Source organism: Puma concolor, chromosome C2, assembly GCF_028749965.1.
Source record: "Puma concolor isolate L17-30 chromosome C2, mPumCon1.1.hap2, whole genome shotgun sequence".
Classification (NCBI taxonomy): Eukaryota; Metazoa; Chordata; class Mammalia; order Carnivora; family Felidae; genus Puma; species Puma concolor.
Genome location: NC_141675.1, coordinates 120,476,839 through 120,501,089, shown reverse-complemented (window position 1 = coordinate 120,501,089; position 24,251 = coordinate 120,476,839). Strand labels below are relative to the sequence as shown.

Below are 24,251 nucleotides of genomic sequence, written 5' to 3'. Positions count from 1 at the left end.
GGGGTTAAGGAAATTGTCCAAGGACATCAGCTTCTGAGTTGCATCACTAAACATTAAATCCTCATGTTTTTTTATATTGCAAACTTCCTCTCAAATAATACTCTCTACATATTGCTATTTGTGATATTTCCTTAACATAAATTCATGTAATGTTCATGGTATATAGAAGAGTTTTAATAAATATCAGTTCCTCTTTGTATCTGTGCAGTACTTTTACTTTTCTCAAAGCAGTTTACATTTATTTCATCTGATCTTTACATTACTGGTAAGGAAACTGACCAAATGCTATCAACAAATTACCAGTAGAACTGCTCCGAGGACCCAGGGTTTCTCATTTCATATTTGTCATCTTCTCATCTCCATCCTGTTAAAATGATTACGAGAAGAGACCTTCATTTTTAACTTTTCTTGGGTCCTCCCTTCCTCTTTTAGGCTGTAGGCAGAAAGCCGTATGTGCTTATTTTCATAAATGAATGAGTGCCTTGATTTTACGGAAACTGATAGCACACGTTTATAATGATTACTCTGTGTTCTTTAGGATCATCATAGGAAGGCCAGTCTCAACCAGACATTCCCTCTCCTTGCAAGGACAAGCCTTAATGGAATCTGGTCTGCAGAGTGTCTGGGCTGTGTGCAAGGCTGGTGTCAGAGCAAGTGCAAGCAAGTTCATGGAGCTCAGCCTTTACAACATCCTATAACTCAAACAGTCCTTCAAGGCACCACCCACCTTTTCCAGGGGGAATCTGTTGAAATGATTCTCTTGGAAGCAGCATGGAAATGGGGGGGGGGGGGGTGGTGTTAAGTATGTGTTTTTGTATGTGGATGCGTGAGTGGGTGGAGACAGGGGTAGGACGGTGAGGGAGATGAGAAGCTAAGATGGAAAAAACAACCATCACTGCCACCAAAATATTCTGCTCAAGGATGAGGGAGTACATACACCCTACAGCTGTTAGCACTGTTCAGCATATTTTGCATATTTACATATACCAAGTATTTCCAAACAGCCTTGTGTTTGTTTTAAAATCCCACACGAAGATGTCTGGTAAAGCTGTCACTGGAAAGCTTATTTTCCTGGTGATGTTTGCAAAACTGTTTTTAAAATTCTGTATATACATCATAAACCAAGCAGAAGAGTTAACTGTCATTACCAACATTATAATCTAGACTAGTCAGACGACATTCAGAGCAAAACACCCATGTTCTAAGGCCTTTAAAGAAAGCACCTGTTGGTTGAAGCCGATTTAAACAAAATTTTTTTTTGGTTCAATACAAAATGAAACACAGAACATCACCCAGTGATACATAGTTAGTATTGAAACTAGCAAAGTGTGATTTTCTTAATTGCTGTTGACTCTCTTCTTTGATTTAGAAACATTTTCGGTTTTGTTTGTTTGTTTGTTTTGGCAAGGAACATGATTAATACTGGATGGATTTCGCATATAGCCATTTTCTTTAGGAAACATAAAACACAAAACCACACATAGCCCATTTGAAAAAACATAGGAAACTGTCAGCAGAAGGAATGGGGTAGTTTAGAGCTATATTTTCCTTTTAGCAAGATCCACAAGAAAAGGATAGAGTATCGTGTTTAAAGGGGAACAGATTTTGTATTTTTTGGCAAGATAATAAATCCTCTGTTGCTATATTTGGCTCCCTGCAAATAGTCTCTTTTACAAGTGAGAAGCAAAGATCAATGCTGGTGTTCTTCATTCAGCCACAGCCAAACTTGGTGTGGAAAGTAAAACAGTTGTGTTTGAGTGTCGTTTCTAAGATAGTCTAGCTCATTTATTGATCAACAGCATTCCAAAGCACAGGAACCTACTTTACACATTAAAAGTATCAAAATATGTTTGCTTTCCATAACAGTTTTTCCACTGCTTAACTGATAACAGATGTAATGATTCAATCTGGACAAAAATGTAAAAGCTTTACCATGTCAATGTGGTCATATATAGATATTTTGTCAAATGTGTATAAGCAGGTCAAGTGAGATGCTTGGAGACTTAGGACATCACAGGATGATCATGTTCCCAAAAAAAGGAAGCAAAACAATTAAATGGTAGTTGATTGTCCCCAGAGAAAACACACTTCAGCTAGGAAGAATCTGCACCAGATGTCCTTCTCTCCACCCCCCCCCCACCCCCTGAGTGTTTGTCTGACATAAATACCACATAGCCCTTTAGATTCCAAGGCACTATAATAACCACGTGAAATGTTTGAAATAAGAACAGAAATTCCCTTTGTATGCAATTATTTAAGTGAATGAAGACGAATCCTACACAAATGACCATTGCGAACATGGAACAAGCCTTGCTAGTTTCAGTGATGTATTAAATACTCCCAGATTATAAGGCTGGTAAAAATAAATAAATAAATAAATAAACTTAAATCTAATAATAATTGTGGTAGTAGAATAGTGACCCCCCCCAAAAAAAAATACTCACATCCTAATCCTTAGAACTTGTGAATATGTTACCTTATATTTAAGGACTTTACAGATGTAATTAAATTAAGAACTCTGAGTTGAGGAGATTATCAAGGTAGAGCCAATGTAACTACAAATTTCTTTAAACATGTAAGAGAGAGGTGAAAGAGAGGGTCAGAATGATGCCTTGTGAGAAGGACTTGATGGCTAATGGCTTACAAGATGAAGAAGAGGGCCTTTAGTCAAGGACTCTAGAAACTTGGAACAGCAAAGAAAGAGATTCTCCCTTAGGGCATCCAGAAGGAATGCAGCTGACACTGATTTTAGCCTGAGAGCAGTGCCAAATGTCTGACGTACCAAGTGGTTAAGATAATAAATTTGTTTGAAGATGTTAAGATTGTGGTAATTTTTACAGCAGCCATAGAAAACTCATAACACTAGTCTAGTCTAAATATAGCAACAATTAAGAATGCCAAATTATTTCACCTATAATGTTGGAGGGTCTACTGATTTAAACACTTATTTCTAGACTTTTACACTTCCACATTAAAAATTCATTTAATAAGAAAGTAGACGCCATTGTAGGAAAACTCTAACTTCCTTCAAAAATACAGTCTTGGAATTTTCCTTTCTAGGTGTAGTTCTTCACTGTCAATGAATTGTAAGTTTTTGGTCTTGTGTGTGTGTGTGTGTGTGTGTGTGTGTGTGTGTGTGTGATTTTCCATACTACTTACAGCAAGTTCTGTAACAATAAGAGTAAAAACAAAACAACAAAATGTACTTTGTGTAAAGAGTCAATTGATAGCTTTAGAAGCATTGTATTAAAAAATTCACGGTGTGCCTGGGTGGCTCAGTTGGTTGTGTCCAACTCTTGATCCTGGCGCAGGTCATGATTTCACGGTTGGTTTGGTTGGTTCATGGGATCAAGCCCTGCCTTGGGTTCCAGGCTAGCAGCATAGAGCCTGCTTGGCATTCTCTCTCTCTCCCTCTCTCTCTTTCTCTCCCAAATAAATAAACATTGAAAAAACTTCAGAAGCTTCCTGTTGTTATGTAATTTAATACATTTCACTTGTTCTTCCATTATGAACACTTGTTTTATAACCCACTCTTCACTATTAACAACTTGGCCTTAGAAATTAACTTGGCCTTAGAAATTAACTTCATAAAAAAGACTCACTAATATTTAGCTTTAGTTTTCAAAGATATTTATAAACTCCTTAACTGGAGAAGAAGAAAACAGTGAGCTTGAGTTCATTTTCAAGAAAGGCAGACCAAACGAAAATGCTACATTAAAATATAAACATTAAATTCACATTAAATTATTTATTGAACAAATTGAAGGTGACAGTTTTTACTACAAAGTCCTCCATCATCTTATATCACTGACACATAGTTATGTGACCTGCATTTGAAGAGTGAATAGAAATATGAAAATGTCTCTTTCCACAATCCCAAGAAAAACAAACAAAAATTATGATTTCATAATGTGCTTGTAAACCCAAAAGTTTTATGAATTAAAGACTGACAACTAGGTAAGATTAGTTAATTTGTCTTTCTGGAAATGTAAAATTAAGATAGCATAAAATTGCTCATAAAACTCTCAAGTCTGGAATTTCATTGTATTTCAATGTTGTAAGATAATATTTCTATTATTATTTTCAGTTTACCTAACCAAGTGACAAATATAGTCTTCTACACTATTTTTTTATAAAAGTATTTCACCTTACCTAGATGTATATGATAAAAACAAATTAATCCACGTTTTCTCTTTCAATATATGCACTTTAAAATGAACAAAGAATTCACATGAAAACTCTTCCCTATATTGTACATCCAGAAAAATGAATGGAATAGTATTTTAAAATCATATATAATATCCAAGATTGTAAATATCCTAAGAAATTAAATCATGTGTGTAAATAATTATTCATTTTTGCCCTAGCCACAGCATAGAAAAAAAAAATGTACATCTCTACTAGTATAAAGAGATATCATTAGAAAAGTTCACATCTTATGCATACACCAAAAAAAAAAAAAAAAACCCTAAAGAATCTTATATTCTAAAAGAGTTATTCTTAAGTCAAAATTTAGTAGTCCAGAAATTGTTAAAAAGGAAGCTACTTGATGGTGACTGTCCCTTTTCTAGAAGGTATCATTGTTTACTTACATAATTACACTTAATTCAATAGTATGCCTTGGACCTTTAAAAAGGACATTTACATATTATAGGATCAAGTTAATTTGCAATTTTGACTGAACATTAGTTTAATTATTTGAAACTATAAAATTTTTTCAAACAAATAAAAAAGCATAATGGACAATAAAGGAAATAAGAAAATCAAGATATTTTAATAACAATGGCTATTTCTATACTTTGGGAAAGTATATAGGAGTAAATTCCAAGAGAGCACTAAAAGAGAAAAGCCTGAAAGTCTGTTCTGTGACCAATGTCCATGACCAAGTTACTAAGTAATTAAAGCTATTGAGACCAAGGTTTCCTGGAAGGGCCCACCCATACCCCAATCTTCAATCATCCATTTTTGTGTAGTTTATGTATTTATTTTCAACATACATCACTGAACTAAAACTATAACCTGATTTTTCTAAAATGACTTTAATAATACTTTTAGTACTTTAAAAATAAGAGATTTAAAGGGCTCTTAGGCCATGTTTTTAGAGAATAAAAGTAAATTTCTCAAAGAAGCCTTAAATTTTCTGAAAGATGTGTCTTTCATCCTGGAGGAAAGAAAAAACAAAACAAAACAAAATGAAACTGGATCCTTAGGATCCTGTACGTTAAAATCAGCAGGCTGATTTCAGTGGTCTCATACAGTTTCTGCTTTTCTGCTGTCCTTATGTCTGCTGTGAAGGTGATCCATCACAGGGATTCTAACTGCCATCAATACCCCTTTGTAACTGCAATGGCTCAAGCGAACTCTTTCCATCTTCAATAACTGACACAGTGTCAACATCTGCTTCCAATAAAATTGTTTCTTTTTTTCTCAAGCAGAGTAAATCTGCTGAGATCGTAAAGGGTTTTCTTTTCCCTCCCCTTTTCATGCAAACAATCTTTTTCCACCATATTCTGCAATTTTTCCTCCAAGGCAAGTAAAAGAAAAAAAAATGGATAACTTCAAAAGAGATGTTTTTATTCCAGGTGCTAAGGAAGCCCAAAATATAATTGAAAAATATAAACTTTGGTGATTTAATAAAGATGTTGCCTTGATTTGGGATCCTGGATGAATACAACTTGGGAATATGTAAGCAAACTCACAGTTGGGGCTACATACCACTAAAAGGTTATTTTCTTTCATAAATGACACACTAAAGTAACAGAAATAATTAAGAAATTTACATTTTATCTTCAACAAATAGTAGTGGGCAAAGATTCTCTTGCAACAATTTGTCATGAAAAAGTAGTCATATATCTCTTGGATTGCTGCAGAAATAGATATGGAAAGTATAGAGAAGGGACATTTGGGAGTTCAGTTTTATGACCTACTTACAAAATTGATAGACATTTGTGGTGTCTGTCATTTATTAAATAGCTATAATGAGACAGATATGATTGATCACATATATATATATATATATATATATATATATATATATATATATATATCATATAGATATGATTTCCACACTTCACAGCCTGCCAGTTAGGTATTATTATCTCACTTTCTTCATAATATAAACCCCAAATCACGCATATCTAACTGTGGCCAAGGCAGAATTCAGAGAATGACCTAATATACAAACCAATGATCTTTTCCATTAATTCATTCTACTTCTCTATTCATCCCCCAGTCAAAACTCCAGCATGTATACTTTCCTTTACCACCACCTAATGCCTCATTGACTTAATTTGGCAAATACAGTGTAACAAAGGGAGGGACACCCAGTAAGAAATAGAATTTAGTTTCTTAAAATATAGTTTCTGACTGCAACTTTAAATGACACATGTAACACTAAACCACAGAACAAATGCAAAAACTAGATAGATCCAGTCCTATTCTGCAAGTCTTAGAACAGGAATAGGAAATATGGTTTGCAAAATGAATAATGAGCTCCTCAAGGGCATGTTTTACACCAGTGCCTAGAATTTGTTTTGTTTGTTTGTTTGTTTGTTTGTTTTTTTAGGTTTGTTATAAAGTTCAAAGAACTAATTCCTCAATTATTTGCAAACCACTGGTTCTTATTTGCAACATTTGGAGCAACCCTGGGCATTTTTGCTTAAATGACAATGTAAATAATTTTAAGAAGAAAGAGAAAGAAGAAAAATTACAGATGAAAGTTAGGAAGGGGATGATTAACCTTCTTAAGAAACATTGATTTTTAAAATATTTAGAGGCTCTTTCAAATAAACGATGAGGGACAAAGTAGCCTGTTGAGATCCAACTCATGAGTTGTTCATTAACTTATGATAGTGTAGTGGCCAAAGCCTGGATTAGATGTCAAATAAATGAGATGATTTTATATGGTTTAGCTCACATCTTCCAAAACCTTGAATAAAGTCTAATTTTTAAAATAGTCAAAGGTGGAGTGGTTTCAAATGATTTAGGGAGGAAGCTGGTAGCCTCTTTAAAGCAGGTTAGAAGCCTATAAGTTCAACAGCATCGTTTGGATGTGAGGAAAGCAGAACCAGAGAGTGATAGCATTTTAAACTTAAGGTCAGAATATCATGCTAAATTACAACCCATTCTCTTTTATAACTTCTGGTGGTAAAGGTAAAATGATCATAACAAGGGGATGCCAGGCAATTATAGAGACATGCACTCTCTTTTTATTTAGACTTTGATCTATTCCTTATCTTGCAAGGATCTAATCCTTGCAATATGTCAATGATGTCTTTTCTCAACAAGAGACCTCACTTGCAAATCTTTCCTAGATACAGCAGAATTCAGGTCCCCAACTTTTCTTGGGCCCCAGAGCCAAGGAATGTTTCATCCTACATTCTACTGTGCACAATGTACCATCCTACAGTGGCACAGAACACAGTCCAAATTCAGGGTGAAGCTATCCAATTGTCTGCTCTCCTTTTGAATTCAATTCAATGGAGAAGAAGGAACGGAGCAGAGAGTTAATACTTTTCTTCTCCCTTAATTGGGAAAATCCAATTGCATGATCTGAATGAGTTGGAGTACAACACTGTTCTAAGAGAAACTGCAAAGGAAGTTAATAGGTTCCAAAGGAAGAGGAAGGAAATAAATAATCCCCAATGAGTCATCCCATGGGAACTGCTGAATACTTGTCTTTGAAAACTCAGGAGGACACAAGAGGAAACCAATTTTATAGATTCAATCAACTTCATGCTCCACAGATTGGACAAAGTACATACAACCATAACAAATCAAATTATAGATCAAAATATAGATAATTTAACCAAGCCACTCCCTAGAACTCAAAGTTCGTGTCATTAGTAAGTGGAAAATTCCTTAAGTTTCAACCTCACACTAGGTAAAAATATGCATATTGTGTTAAGGTGAGTCTAGGTAAGAAGAAGCAATTTATGGAGTGATAAGAATACAAGAGAGTGTATAGATTTATAACTCACAGGAGGCACCAGGAAAGACAACCAATGTAAAAAACAGAGATAAGGGAACTACTTTAAATTATCTGTAAGAACCCTGCCTAGCTGAGCAAAGGTTGTGTTGTTCTTATAGCTAAAATCTTTACACACAAGATATACACAATTGAAAATGGAAAGTGGTATTTCACTAAACACTGTATTTCATATTGGTGAAGACAAGGATGGGGGACATTTGAGAAACTTTTACCAAACTAAAACTTCTATATAGCCCTAACTCTTTAATGTGACCCATCTCTGGAAGCAGCTTTGAGAGAATGGACTTGAATCAAAAATCCTTAAAATTACTAACTGCTACTTTTATAACCCTAATCTTTTCCCAATAGGGTCTTAATGATAATTCCAACTTCATCTTATTTGGGTCCTGAGGGCCACGTCAAGTTGAATCCTGAGTTTTCATGAATAAATTTCAAATAATAAATGGCCTATTTATTACCCCAAGTAATTGTGGCATGTTCTAATTTAAATTTCATTTTACCCTAAATCATTTTCTTAAAAAGAGTTCAATCAACTAAGACCAGATTTAAACAACCAAAAAAAGACTTGAAAAAAACCTATGTTTAAAATCACATATACAATATATTATTTTTCAATATATAATGATGAGTAATGTCAGAAATAGCCACTGAATTAAAGGCTTGTGCTGTGTCTAGTACCCTCCCAAATATTTTCCATTCAAAATATCTCAGAAAATAAAAACGAAAACAAACAAACAAAAACATCCACTTAAAATATGACCTTAAAAATTGCCATGATTGAATAGTTAGAAACAAGGAAACTAAGTCACTGGCAATCAAAGGTAGCATGGGTTAATGTATTTTTTTTTTCCAGTGGTTGGATACAAACCGGTTCCATTTATCAAAGTTGGATGGGCTAGAAAGACATATACTCCAGGCAGTCTCTCCCTCTGACTGAAAGTTGATGCAAACTTTCTTCTTAGTCAAACTCCAAGTACTCTTTGGGACAAATCGAAGTAATGAAATATCCTTTCTTTAGTATGGTCATTAAAAAACTTCCTTTTCAATCTATACACATAACTCAAAGCTAAGTGAGCTAACATGGAATTAAATCTTCGCTGAGATTTAATGTAAAACAATACTATCTTGGCTTGGCTATGCTGCTACTTTTGTAAAAAGGAGGAACTATCAAACACTTGAGGTAACCTAGAAAGCACAGAGCATATCACAGACATTTTAAAGACAAGCATTTTTAACATTTTTGCCAGTGCTTCTCTGAGAGCAAGTTCTTTAAACAGAACTTACCAATTTTTACAATATTAAAAAAAATACATCCCTCAAAAATAGCCCATCAATGCTAAACCAAACTTTCTGTATTCTACAAAAATAGATACACATAGAGCTACAAAATTGTATTCCTGAAAGGATGAGCATTTTCATGTCTGGTTCATCTTTTCCTGACAAGATGGTTGGTTCAAAAAGGAAAGAGAAAAAAAATCAGAATAAAACAAAAATTAAATCATGTATTGATAAAAGCGAGACAAAAAAAAAAAAAAAAAAAAAGATTTGCACAGTTGACAAAGGCTCAGATGAGGGAAAAAAAAAAAAAAAACAACAACAAATAAAAATGCTTTTCTTCAATGTCTAGGACCCACTCTGCTTTCTCAAGAAAAGGCTCCAAACCAAAGTTAGCTGGCTGACATTTCCTCTTCTTCTTCCATGTCTATTGTGTCCCACTGCAGAATGGGAAATCCTGGCAGCCTCTTTCCCAGTGGGCCCATGGATTCACACTTCAACCTGACTTGCTAATACTGTGTTTCAGTACCAGGGTGATTCCTTGCTCTTGTCTTGATGCTGTAGACCTAGAAAAGGTGACAGTGAGAAAAACGAAAAGCATTAGAACAGGAATCACTCAAAACTGGGCCTAATCTGCTAGACCAGAGCAGTGCTATTTGTGCAGTATAAATTCTTTACTGTGGTTTTCATTTTCTTGGAGTATAAATGAATAATCAATAAGATAAAATAATGTAAATGAAACCTTTTTACTTCTAATGTCAAAAGGAGCTGAAATTTGGAAAAAACAATGTAACTAATCTTTGGGGGAATTTAGGTAGCATCTCAGTTAATACTTTTCAGGAATAATAATGATACTTTTGAACTAAAATAGTAAATTCTGGTGCTATTTTGAAATGTACTCCACATATTTTGTATTGCTACAAAATATGGTGAGCAATTAGACATGGTTAAAAGCTGGATCTAATATTGCCAGTAAAATAGACATAGTTGGTTCCCAGCTAATAGCACACACCTATATTGTTTTATAAGTTTACTTATTTTTTTCTCCAGAAAATATTTAACATGGCTTATAAAAATCTATACTTCATAGCAAGAAAATATGATTTACAGATAAGTTTCTGAAAGTAATAACAAAAGGAAAATAAGCGAACATGTATAGCTTCCAACTGAAAACTAAAATGAGTAGGAAGAAGTCTATCAAACAAGAAACAGAAAACGTGACTGATTTCGTTCTAATGGAGTCAGTTGACTAATTTCTAATATGGGCAATTAGCATAGCACCTTCAGCTTATACCCATTTGAAGTCACTTACCTCAGTTTCCTTTATTTTTGGCATAATCATTTGGAAGAATAAGACAGGGAACTGATTGCTCTTAAGTTGTTTAAAACCAAATACTAAAACTTAAAGGAAGGCTATGGACTAAGTGGGTGGAAATGCAACAGCACTGCCGCTGGGAGAGTGCTCAGATCACAGGATTTTTTCTTGATCCTTGATCTAAAATTGTGTTAAGTCTGGGCTGGTTGTCATACATTGAATGGTTAAATGAGTCAGTATGGTTCTAAATTGTGATTGTTACTAAAACAGCTGCAGTGATTTCATTTCTTGTCCCTCCAATTTGTCAAAGAATTTCACAAAACAATGAGTGCCATTACAGAACAGTCAGTGATGGCAGACATTAAGACAATCTACAAAAAATACTACATAAAGGGAGAACAAACAGAAAAAGTCAAAGAAGCACCTCACAGAACCACAAGTCACTATCTTAATTCTACAGCACTTGCATACTGGGGAAAAAGCAACACTGGCTGAAAAAAGGTTAGTTCCATCTTAATTTTTTTTTCTCATGTGACTAGTATTATGTTTAGATAGAGAGTCAATAGTTTTCCTTTCAAAAAAAAAAAAAAAGAGGAGAAAGAGAAGACAGGAGAAAAAGGGAGGAAGAAAGAAAAGGACTTTGGAATATACCAATTCACTGTAAATTTGCTTTACTTGTTTTCAAATGATCTTGTGGTTGGAATAATTTGCAACCTGACACAGTCTCTGTTTGGTGACTCTTATAATCTAAACCACCTTAACTGACAATCTGCTGACTGCATAAATATTTTTTTCATTATTGAAACGTCTCATCTTCTGTATGACTCAGTATTTCCACACTTGAAGACTCCATCAATCTATAGAATGTCAGCACGGCAAGTCATGAATAGTGTTGGAATCATCAAGCGGTTTCAGTGCCTTTTTTTGTCTTAAACAAAGGCAATCCCTAGTTTGCTTTGCAAAGACACATGAGTCCTTCAAAATCATGTTTGTCTTTCTGTGGACAAGTATTGCATTACTTAACATAGCTCTGCATTTTCCAACCAGAATAACAGAGGATATTTTCTCATATTAAAACTTCATCTCTTCAATTCTTTTGTTTCCAAGTCTTTGTATTACTCTAATGCAAACCTTAAAAAAGTCAATTCATCTGTGACCTAAAATTTATTAAATATCTGATGTGGTCCCTATGGTTTAGCCTCTTCTTGGTGATGGTACATTAAATCAGACCTTTGTTTTAATTACCAGGTATTTTGAAAATATCCATAACATTCAACAATAAGCATAAGTAAAACACAAGAAAGTGAACAACCACAAACAAAAGACCCTATTACTAATAAGTTGCAACAGACAGAGAAGTGGTGCTATGATTTTTCTTCTTAGACAATTGATGAAGATAGATCAGGATATTTAAGAGTCAGCTAGTACATTTAGTTTTCTCGACAAGAGTTAAAGGGGACAAAATTATTAACCTATTATCTTTACATGGTCTCCAGAACCCTTATGTGATCTACATACATTTGGGGTTTCCCCAACTTCTTACCAGAACACGATATCTACTCTGCTGTAATTTTGCTTCTATTCAGGCTTGTTTTGCCTCTCACTTTCCTAACTCAAATCTATGGGATATTGGTTCATAACATATCCTGAAATCTCCCCACTGGCTGCCTGAAATCACCCATGTTTTTCTTCTTGATACCAGTAACTCAGTTTTAATTTTATTGTTTAGTCTGTGACATTTTTAGTAGGAGGGAAAATAAACATAATAAAAATGTCAGTGAACATCTTCTTCGGGCTGAATATGACAGGCACTGTGTGAAGTACTTTACATGAAATATCTCATTTAATGCTCTCAACTATGCTACAATATTTATTTAATGAATGAGAAAATTGAGATTAGGAGAAATTATGAAACTATTAAATGGTAGAGCTAGGATTTAAAACAAGGTGGTCTGATGTCAAGAGTCTAAGGTCTTTCTTAGTCACAATGTATATGTCTCCCCCCATATGGATTATATTTGTCATAGACTATGTCACTAGCCTATACCACAACTCTGCAAGTCAAAATCCTTTCTTTAAAGCAATATGAGGAAAAAATAATAAAGTTTTATACTTCTTTTTGCACTGTTTAAAAATACTCTGATTTAATAGAATCAATATCAGTTAACAATATAGCTCTGTTAGTAATCTTTTTAAACTATAAATCTTCAATGTTTTTCCTAAGATGCAGTAACTGATTACACAGTTTACTATACACTTCAGATGAAGACTACTTCAATTGTGTAACAGGATATTCCACATTAACTGATATGATTTTTTTGATATATAACCTCCTCCCCCTCCACCCCCCCATAACTAAAAGAAACCTTCCCCAGTGTGAACACTGAAAACACAGGGTGGTCATTCGGTGGTTTTCAGAAATGGGACCAGAGAACAAATACATTCGATTGTTGGTTTCAGAGTTTGAGAATCTGGGATTCAGTTAGGAAAAAAGCCTGAATGGAAATGCAAGCCCACAGACCCAACTCCTCAATTCAGTTCCAACACCACTAACACCTGACCACCAAAAGAAAAGGAAAAAAGGAAAAAAAAATCCAGACTTAAGACAGCAAAGGAAATATGAACACAGAAAAGAAGTGTAGAATAATTAGAAGCAGGAGAGAAGTCTTGGTCAAGGAAGAAAGATTGTAATAGAATCTCCCTTTAAAATCTGAAGTATTTGATTATATAACAAGGCATCATAACTCATTTTCTCACTTTCTAGCTGAGGTTTTTGGGAGGCAACAGCTTCAGAGGCTCACGTCTTACAACAGACTCCAGGAATATGGAAGTATAGATAGCAACAAGGTGTGTCTAAGGGCGAAAGCCTGGAGACTTCCCCCTCTCTAGTTTCCCTCAACTCCTGGGTGTCTTATGAAAAGATCCTAAAGTTTCCATGTGACCCCAGTATATCCAATAGCTATGATATGGGTACCCCGCAGCAGAAGACATGGCCCAAGAAACCCCAACTGAGAATCTTGGAAGAATCACAATGACTAGGAGATGAACTGGACTTAAATAGGTCATTACTTAGTTGGGCGGGGGTTGGGGGGGGGGGACTGTACAGAGAATGCCCTGAGAAACAGAGTAGGGGGGAGGGAATATGTTTGGAAACACAGGCCAGGATAGGAAGGAAATGACAAAACCAAGCAGCAATCAGCAACCTCTTAATTGACAGTTTTGAAACAACTGATTCTAGGAATACAGAGGCAAACTCAGGGAGAGGGTGAGGAAAGAATCTGAGAGGAGGTGTCAACTCTAAATTGGACAATGCAATAAACTGAGAGCAGCAGAGATATCATTAGACTAAGAATACTCAGAATTAATTAGGTTAGGTTTTCTGCTATTGTGTAGAAATGAATAATCAATTAAGTTACTGAAAAGCTACACTCCAGCACACCTGAGTTTTAGGGAATGTTTGATTGTCAGAGTCACATCCACTATGAAAGCATGTCCTACTTCTAAGAAAGCACAATCACTTGCCAACACCATTTACTATAGCTCTTAAGGAAGTTGAACATGCTTCCAATTAATTTTATTGCTATAGATAAGATGTAATGTGGTAACCATATACTGGGGAACATGATCCTGATAAAAAGAGAAGATGAAAAATAGGAATGTAAAACCTGGAAGTGTGGGTAGAATGTTTTATGACCTGAAAGTCAAGAAATGCTTAGATGTATAAAAATAAACTTTTCATTTCACAGGTACTAAGAGTCTAGATACTCTTTTGGATCAGAATTCTTGCCATTAGACTAAAAGAAGCTGGTAGCTTATTCCTACATTAAAAAAAAAAAAAATGAATCCCCTGCTTTATCCCTGCTTTAATAGAGATAAGTCATATTTATTATAAATACAAATATATCTTGTGTTGGATACTGTATCAAAATATCCAACCTTTACCAACAACTTGACAGGTAACACTGACACAGTGACAAATGATCACAAACTGATGCGAGAGACAGTCCTACTATCTTCTCCTACTTTATAACATTATCACTGGTAATGATCATACAACTGCATTTGTTTGTCTGAGCCCCAGGGCAATCATTTTAAATGCTAGTTAAGAATTTCTAAGTAAGATCTACGTGGAGATAGCACCTCAACACTAAGTACGGGAAACACAAAGTAGAGGAAACACAAAGTGGGGGGGAAAAATAAGAGTTGGAGCCATCCAACTCAGGAACTGTAATTTCATTTCAGGTAAATATTTAGATCATGTTTAACCACATAAAAACCTCCCTTCTTTCTTTTCAAAAACCTCCTCTTTTCAAATTTCAAAACATCACAGATTTCTTGTTTAATGCTAAGTTGCAGAATATTTAGAAAGTGGAAGTTCTACATAGTATCCCTTGTAACCAAAAAAATTCACCAAGTACACTTTGGATGTATATACATACTCACATCACTATTTATACTGTGCTAAAACATGCTTATTTCACTAGCAATATTATCTTGGAAAACCATTCCATGTCAGTATATGTAGATTAACCCCTCTGGAGGGATTTATAATATTCATTCTACCCTGTAATATAAATTACCCAATTCTCTATAGATGTACAACATTTGGATACACAGACATGTGTACAAATATACTTGTTACTTATGTGATCATTTGGTAGATAAGATAAATTCCTAAAAATATGTTTAGATAATTTGTTGAACCTAAGCATATATATACACTTACATATTTCATTGTGGGTACTAAATATTTCAGCAAGTTTGTACCAATATTCACATTATTTTTTACTACTAATTATCATTATTACAAGATTAAAAGTATCTATTTAATTTGCATTTCTTTTCATATTAGTGAAGGTAAACATTATGCAAATATAGCATTCTTTTCTCTGTGTTTTGCCTTTGGCCAACTTTCTATGCATTTAAGAAAGCAGTGTATTTATTTCTAAATGCTTTTTGTATTGTATGTATATAAGAATTATTTTTCTCATATTTTACAAATATTTTTGCCAATTTGATGAGCACTAAATATCTTCATAGTTAGTACTTCAATGTTGGACAATAATTCTTTTTGAAGTCATCACAAGCAAAATGTATTCTTGAACCAGACCAAAGATTAAATTTATTATGACACGTGAATTACAATTATCTACTTATTATTACAACCCTTGCACATGAAAACAATGGTAAAAGATACTTAACTATGGTAGTGAAATAATTTATTAGCAGAGGGATGTTTTTCTGTGCATAAAGATGTTTTCTCAAGACACATTTAGAACTGACTTAAAAATTTCCATGTAGTAGTACTGTCAGAAACAATGAGGTGAAAACTGTCTAAACTTGCCAAAATATCTTTAAGTTCAGATTCAAAAGAGGAGTAGAAACATAAAACCCATGGAACCTCGCAGACCATAATTTACTGCGTTTTTGTAAGAAACACAGCACCTGCACACCGGAGGCAATCATTGCAGGTTGACAAGCAGTTCAGTGCCCAGGTGTTTCCCACCACCCTGTTTTCCCAGACCCAGACTGCAAGCCCCGCTAGCCTGGCTGCCCTCTCAGAACCTCCCTCCCTCCAAAAACCACCAACTCTTCTGTGCACAGAATCTCCAGCCTTTGCCTTTAGTGACATCCACTTCCTCAGACTTGTGTTGGTTAAAATGTCCAGCTGGAAGGAAACTTGGCAAGTACTGAAACCATCAGGATATGGTCTTTCGTGTCTGAACCAGTCATTTTCAAATTGACCTTGTGGACAAATATAAAATATAAATTACAGAGTTAGGTAGTTTTCCATCACGGTGGCAATTTACTATGTGCCAAATTTGAATATGAATTTGGTAACCTCTTAGGTGAGAGAAACCAGGTGAGAGAAACTTAAGCGAGAAACCAACTAGGAGATGCAATATGTAATAGACACAGCTCACCAATTCCAAAAGCAGATATTAAAACACACACACACACACACGCACACACACACACACGCGCGCACACACACACACACACACACACACACACACACACACACACACACTTTGAAGACAAGAGACAAAGAATAAAGGAAAAGCAGAGTGGGGAATAGTGAAATGGAATACCCTTTGTAATTTCTTCTACAGATTTTCTCCCAGAACTAGAGAGGAGCAAGACCAAAAAATGCTTGGATCACTTATTGTAACTGAAACCACAAGTTATAATACTCTAGAGATTCTAACTATCCAGACATCTGTTGGATAACAAATGCAGCCAAACATGCATCTTTAAAGAGGTTTCTAGGTTATGCAGTGACAGCTTTATGATCCAGAAAATAGATAATCCAACCAGAGGAAGAGCTAATCTGGATCCATTGCTTACCCATAAAAACATAATTAGGGACACAACACCAACACAGAAAACCCTGTACCTAGGATTAGGAATTATTTAAAGACTGCAAAAATTAAAAAATTACTTGAGAACTACAGAAATTCCAATGTATTTTTATGCCCATTTGATTTACATAATCAATCTCTCCATTGAAGCAAAACACATTGGAAAATATTTGGTAAGAATAAGATATGTTGCATATCAATCAATTCTACACTGACATCAATAATTTTTCATCTCACTTATATGTGATATAAACACAAGCTTGTTCTGACATTTTCCAGAAAAGACTGTCCAATCCAAGCAAACATAAATAGGCCTTCAAAGATTATGAAGATAATAAACACTGCCTGATATTGCTCATGCAAAGCAAACATGAAAATAAGCATTGTAACACATGCTTTATACTTGACAAAAATTATGAAGGTAAATAACGTAATATATCAGGCTATTTCTAAACAGCACATTTTGCCTCTTAAGTGCAGTCTCTCCTAAGACTTTCCTTGGTCATATCTTTGCCAAGGAATTCACAACATGTTGGCTACAGACAAATGTTTGTGAAACCTTATACTGTTGATAAATAGAACAATAAGAAAAGAGTTAGACAGCCTGGAAGGGAATAAAAAGAATCTGTAAATTCCATAGGCCATATAGAATTTTTGTATACAGTCTTTGCAGCCTATTTGAAAACTGATGTGAAACTCTGAGAACAAGTTCTGAAACAGATTTCTTCATTCGAGCTGTTTCTTTTATATGTACCCCTATATGTGATATAAGAAACAGTAAAGCATTAGTGAAAAGATAACTCACAATACAAATACACTGACCCTGAAACAGAACTTTTAATGCTTTGAGTGATTCTCCATCTTCTCCATTCAGAGTCACACTAGATTATCCTGGGAGTTTTTTCAACCTCTATAGCTCCCCTGTCAGATGAGCACCTAAGTTTCCCAAGGGAAGATATGGTGTAGATTGAAAAAGTATCCAACTCCTAATTATAGCTAATTGATGAAGGCTCCTTTAAGACAACAGTCAAAAAATGATGTCATTGCCTAATTTTGCTTTCAGTTTTTAGGAAAATATTTCAGAAAGCAAGAGATGCTACCCAATTTATACAGCAATACATAGAAACTTGCTGACAAAATTAATACTGGAATGGAAAATGAATCAATTTTTAGCACACAGCTTTTAAAGATTAGCATGTATTAATGGAGTTTTGGTGAGTCTAATTATACTTGGTCTGTCTCATTCTACACATAAAATTTCCTTTTCATCTATATGAGTGATGAGGATAAATATCTCAACAGTACTTAAACCCAAAGGGATAGGATCTATTTTTTGGTGTCCTCTCATCCTACATGGCAGAGTGTTTTAAACAGAAAAAAGAAAAAAAAAAACTATGTTTAAAACTGTCTTGGAGATGCACATCCTGATACTCTTTCAAATTCTTTCTTCTTGATTCTTTTTTTTAATTTATTTTTATTTTTTACATTTATTTATTTTTGAGAGACAGAGAGAGACAGAGCACAAGTTGGGGGAGGGCCAGAGAGAGAAGGAGACACAGATTCCGAAGCAGGCTCCAGGCTCTGAGCCATCAGCACAGAGCCTGCTGCGGGGCTCGAACTCACAAACCGTGAGATCAGGACCTGAGCTGAAGTCGGACGCTTAACCGACTGAGCCACCCAGGTGCCCCTCTTCTTGATTCTTTATCACATCTCTCCAATTATCTGCCCAACCAATACAAAAGCACCCAGTTTTCATCATATGGCAAATAGCAGCGAACAACAGTATTAGGAAATTTAGCTCCAGCAAATACCACAGCTATTCTTCAAGAACAGAAACAAATTAAGGCAGATAAAGTCAGGAAGTGACAGAGGCATTCAAGGCTTGCATCTCAATTATTCATGATGTCTCACATCTCCAGTGTGATTTTCTTTTTCTGTTTTACACGCATGTATGTATTTAATAAGAATAATGAGAGCTTTAGTTCTCCCTCAAGTGTACCAACTAGAAAACACAACCATGTGCAATAGTTCATTGGAATCTCCCAGGGACAGCACAGTAGGAAGTATTATCTCCATTTTCAATCTAAGGGAGAGGAGGAACATACATGTTATGAAACTTGTTCAACATAATACAGCTAAGTGGTGACATGTGTCTTGGAATTTCTTTTTTGGTCCTCTGCTTTTCTCATACACATCTCTACATGTCTGTGAAGATTAAAGTTCTAGTTCTCTGTACTGACCATTATTGTTATGATCCCCTAAGTGATTAGGGGTGCAAGTAAATTATTAATAAGATCAATATCTCTCATCTACCCTTGATTCTTTCTCTTTCTCTTTCTCTCTCTCTCACACACACACACACACACACACACACACACACACACACACACCATTATTTGTATTATTATGTAAATGATCCTGAAACATTTGGAATCTTCTCAGAAGGCTCCTGCACTTGTTCTATAAAGTAGGAGGAAGATCCATGAGACAAAATCCCCATGCTTCGGGCATTGTGACATTATGGAACCATTCTATGGATGAAGGCCCAGAAGACAGCATGGGCAAGATCTACATGGCTCTGGGAGAGCAGGGGAAATTCATTAAGGCTCTACAGAATCCAGCCATGCATACTTGAAACTGACAGCAGTGTTCTGGAATGCATTTCTCCCTCTGATTCACCATCCAGTTACTTTTCATGCAGATCTCACTCTCTGGCTAGGATCTCCTGGCATTTTGCATGCATCTCAAAGATGGTTTCCATTACCCTTCTGGTCACGAAATTGTCATTCTGGACATGTGCCCTATACAACTAACACCATTCAAGAGTGCGTAAATATTTTAACATACCTTTGATGTTTTTTTCTTTCTCTCAGTGGAAAATAGGATTATGACTTATGCCAAAGAAAAAAGTTTGCAGAAAGCGTTAAGCAGTTGGTTGTTAAGTACTAGAGTCTTTATTATTACCAAATCATAATAAACTTTTAAAAGTCCAGAGAAAAGTATTAGTTCAAAAAACATCCTCACATATTTTTTTTAATCTGCAACTATTGCTTTGTGACATCTTAACTATCCTAATTGAGATAATGCCTTCAAGATAAGTATCCAGAAATCTATAAATCTTTATTGAATGGCACAATTGCCAATGACAAATCACATAATCCTATGGGCTGGCTTCTATATAATATTCCATTTAATGTGTCTACCTGCTGAAATCATATGATTAGAAGTAAGGTTCTGTGCCTATTCTATTTTATTTTATTTTTTTTTAAATTTTTTTCAACGTTTATTTATTTTTGGGACAGAGAGAGACAGAGCATGAACGGGGGAGGGACAGAGAGAGAGGGAGACACAGAATCGGAAACAGGCTCCAGGCTCTGAGCCATCAGCCCAGAGCCTGACGCGGGGCTCGAACTCATGGACCGCGAGATCGTGACCTGGCTGAAGTCGGACGCTTAACCGACTGCGCCACCCAGGCGTCCCAATGGTGTTTTAAAACAGAATAGGCACATGGGGCGCCTGGGTGGCACAGTCGGTTAAGCGTCCGACTTCAGCCAGGTCACGATCTCGCGGTCCATGAGTTCGAGCCCTGCGTCAGGCTCTGGGCTGATGGCTCAGAGCCTGGAGCCTGTTTCCGATTCTGTGTCTCCCTCTCTCTCTGTCCCTCCCCCGTTCATGCTCTGTCTCTCTCTGTCCCAAAAATAAATAAACGTTGAAAAAAAAATTTAAAAAAAAATTTAAAAAAAACACCATTAAAGTTGGGGTGCCTGGGTGGCTCAGTTGGTTGAGCGTCTGACTTCAGCTCAGGTCATGATCTCGCGGTGAGTTCGAGCCCTGCGTTGGTCTCTGTGCTGACAGCTCAGAGCCTGGAGCCTGTTTCGGATTCTGTGTCTCCCTCTCTCTCTGCCCCTCCCCCACTCATGCTCTGTCTCCCCCCCCCTGTCAAAAACAAATAAAACATTAAAAAAATATTTAAAAAATAAAACACCATTAAAGCAAATTTCCTAATTTCTTCATCACTTATAAAAATTACTAATAATGTCAGGAAAGGCTGCAATGAATCACTAACCCCATAGCTTTCATAATTTAGCATATATATCCTCCATGAGAAGACATGAAGAGGAAAAGAAGGAAATTGTTTTTAGTTGAGCACCACCATATATGTATATGTTACTTTGATGCCCCCTCTTCTCTAGAATAAAAATTACTTTAGTGATTTAATATTTTATATAAATCATACTATCCTGTCAATTATTACTGAAGCTTCCTGTTGATTTCTGCCCAAGCTTACCACATTTCTGTCTTATTGTAAAGCCTGGAATTGGAGCATTATGATATCAAGTAAATATCCAAATGCACAGAGTTGGTAACTACTGGTTTCCTATAGTCTTTTTTTTTAATTGTCTATTTTTAGATAAATAATTTCCAAAAGGGCAATGGATATAAAGCTCCATGATGTTAACCCTTTGATATCCCCAGTGAAATTCAAAATTTGGCAACATTTTACAAGGGGATGTTAAAATAGTTTAGCATGGTTATTTTGAGGACTTTCATGCAATCACAATCTTATTTGCCCAGGCTTCTCAGCACCAGACCACTTACAAGAAAGCACAGGTCTTGAGATGGGATCTAGAGAGGTGGCAAACTTACAGGTTGAACAGCAAAGCAAGTGGTAACTTGATGTCCATCTCTCTTTCATGGAGATAAACTGCCTCTCCATTTGCTGCTCTAGTTCTCTAGCTACTTTTCATCTTGCCTTTTATTTCCTGTATTTGATAAAACAAAGATATGTAGGCTTCTACTAATGGATTTCAATGTAAAGCATCCACACAGTATTGAACAAGACCGACCATCATTGTCTTAACAACCAGTCATTTGACTAGTCTATTTCAAAGGGATCACTGTATAACAATCTTGAGCAGTAATAACTTAAATTGCTTTAAGATATAATTTTTGCCATTTGTGAAATGAGGTCCTTTCACAAAATATTCAGATTAGAAGATTCAAATAAAACCTAATTTTTAAAACACTGTAGTACACAGAACTTATACAATGAAAAAAATAAAAGAATATGCTGATTCTTTTATAATATTATCAGACACCAAGTGTCCATGGAAAGAAAAAAAATAGATAAAAAGGACATTTGTATATTCCTAACTTTCCCATTGGTACCCATTGCTCCCTATCTGTTATCAAAATTTAAGTTCTCAAAGAATTTTTTCCAGAGTCCTTGACAGAGTCACTTTCCTTACAGGTTTATCAAAGCCATTATTATTAAAGTATTTTCAGAAATAATTCAGTTTCTCTAACATCTGAGAGAATACTAGAAATATAGCTTCTTGTGCTTATGGAAAATATCACAGCCTGTAACCAGAAACTTGTTTTTAGAATTAGTAGCCTTTGTAGTTTGTTTTTCTGTCTTGCAAGAGCCAATGTCCCATCCTATAATACATAATCTTGATTTCACTTGATATCTGAAGATATGCTGATTAGTGAGAGATAAACCAGACACTGTTAAATATCTGGCTATAATCATAGTTTGGGGCAGAATCGTATCATGATCTCCTCATCACATCTATTACTTGTGCAAATGTATGGCTAATGCTTTACATGACACATTTTTTAAGAAGCCAGAAGACACATCAACACATATTAATTCCCTTTTAGAGCCAGATTTCCCAAATCTGTGTTACAGCACAGAATTGTTGTTTTATTTTGTTAGGCTACTTAAATGTATTTTAGCAAAACGCTGTTTAGGTATATTTTATATTGAGTTATTATGGCATTCCTCAAAGTAAAAAAATAAATTTGTAACAAAATTGTAGCTAAAATAACATGAGGGATCCTAAGAAAAATAAATCTGTGGATCTGCAGATGAAAACAATCTCAAGCCATGAGCAGCTTGTGTTTATAGAGAAGAAGTCATACCACAAACATGACACTTGCTCCTTTTGGTAAATTTAAATCTAGTGGATGAAGTGGAACATATAAATAAAGTCAACTTTGTATTTCAGTAAAAAGTCCTCATGAGCAAAACTTTACTTGAAAAATTAATTCAAATTGGCTGGAATGTCTTACATTGTATATTTTACATTAAGTCGATTATTGGCAATAACAGGAAATGCGAATGACACCACTTCAGTGAAATGAATTGTATGGCTCTGGCTACTGGAAGGTGAATACTAGAACAGAATTTACTTAATATCATCATAAAACAATCTGAGAATGGTTATATATCCATCTGAGCATAGAGATATATCCTTTTATTTATATGTACATACCAAATAACATGTTGTATCACAATAAGATAAAACCAAGAAATACAGAAGTATGTAAAATAAAAAGTGAAGTTCTCTCAACCCCATAATTTCACCCCTCGGTACATACCTAAGAGAACTGAGACTATCCATTCACACAAAAACTGGTATGTGAGTGTTCGTAGCAGCATGAGTCATATTATTCAAAAAGTAGAAACAAACCAACGAGCGAAGAATAAACCAAATGTGCTATATCTATACAATGGAATAACATCTACTCCTAAAAAGGAAATGAACTTCTGATTTGTGCTACACAAATGAATCTAGAAAACACAGGTTAAGTGAAAGAAGGCAGACACAAAAGGCCACATACCATATGATTCCATTTATATGAAATTTCCAAACTAGAAAAATCCATGGAGGCAGAAAGCAGATTAGTGGTTACCCGGGCATAAGGGGAAGAAAGAATATATGATGGGGATATATTTTATATCCCTGAGATATACAGATTTTTTGTTGAGGTGATGGAAATGTTCTGGATTTAGATATTGGGGATGGCTTCACAACATCATGAACATACTAAAACCATTAAATTGTACTTTCAAATGGTAAAGTGTATGATTTGTGACATACAGCTCAATAATATGTTTTTTTTAAGATTTTACTTTTTAAGTAGTCTCTACACCCAAATGGGGCTCAAACTCAACCCTGAGACCAAGAGTCACACGCTCCACTGGCTGAGCCAGCCAGGCACCCTGTCAATAATTTTTTTTAAAGCTACAAAATGTGAGTCTCTGATCACCTTCTCTTGTATAGCTAAAATGTATATAGTACCTATTATCAGAGCACATTTGTAAACGTTTTAGTTCATTAATTCATTTAATCCTCAAAACAGCCCAATGAAGCAACTTTTAAAGATAAGTTGAGGCACCAAGGAGGTTCAGTACTTTGCATAAAGTCCTGTAGCTAATTAAGTGATGGAGCTCTGCTTATAAAACCAGGCAGTCTGGCTTCAAAGCTCAGGCCACACACTAATTACCAGGACCAATGACCAT

At 35.2% G+C, this 24,251-nt stretch overlaps 1 protein-coding gene across 6 annotated transcripts in view; it reads right to left on the bottom strand.

The window, feature by feature from the left end:
• Window positions 1-3,733: 3,733 nt before the first annotated feature.
• Window positions 3,734-24,251, bottom strand: part of VGLL3 (vestigial like family member 3) — a 147,979-nt gene continuing 127,461 nt past the window's right edge. For 5 of the 6 annotated variants that reach the window (XM_086675691.1, XM_086675690.1, XM_025913501.2 and 2 more), the window contains one exon: window positions 3,734-9,831. In XM_086675691.1, coding sequence (XP_086531817.1) covers window positions 9,788-9,831 — 44 coding nt within the window. In that variant the 3' untranslated portion in view covers window positions 3,734-9,787. Of the gene's footprint in view, window positions 9,832-21,589; window positions 21,706-24,251 lie in introns of all 6 variants that reach the window. The other variant, XR_015240365.1, reaches the window with a different exon arrangement.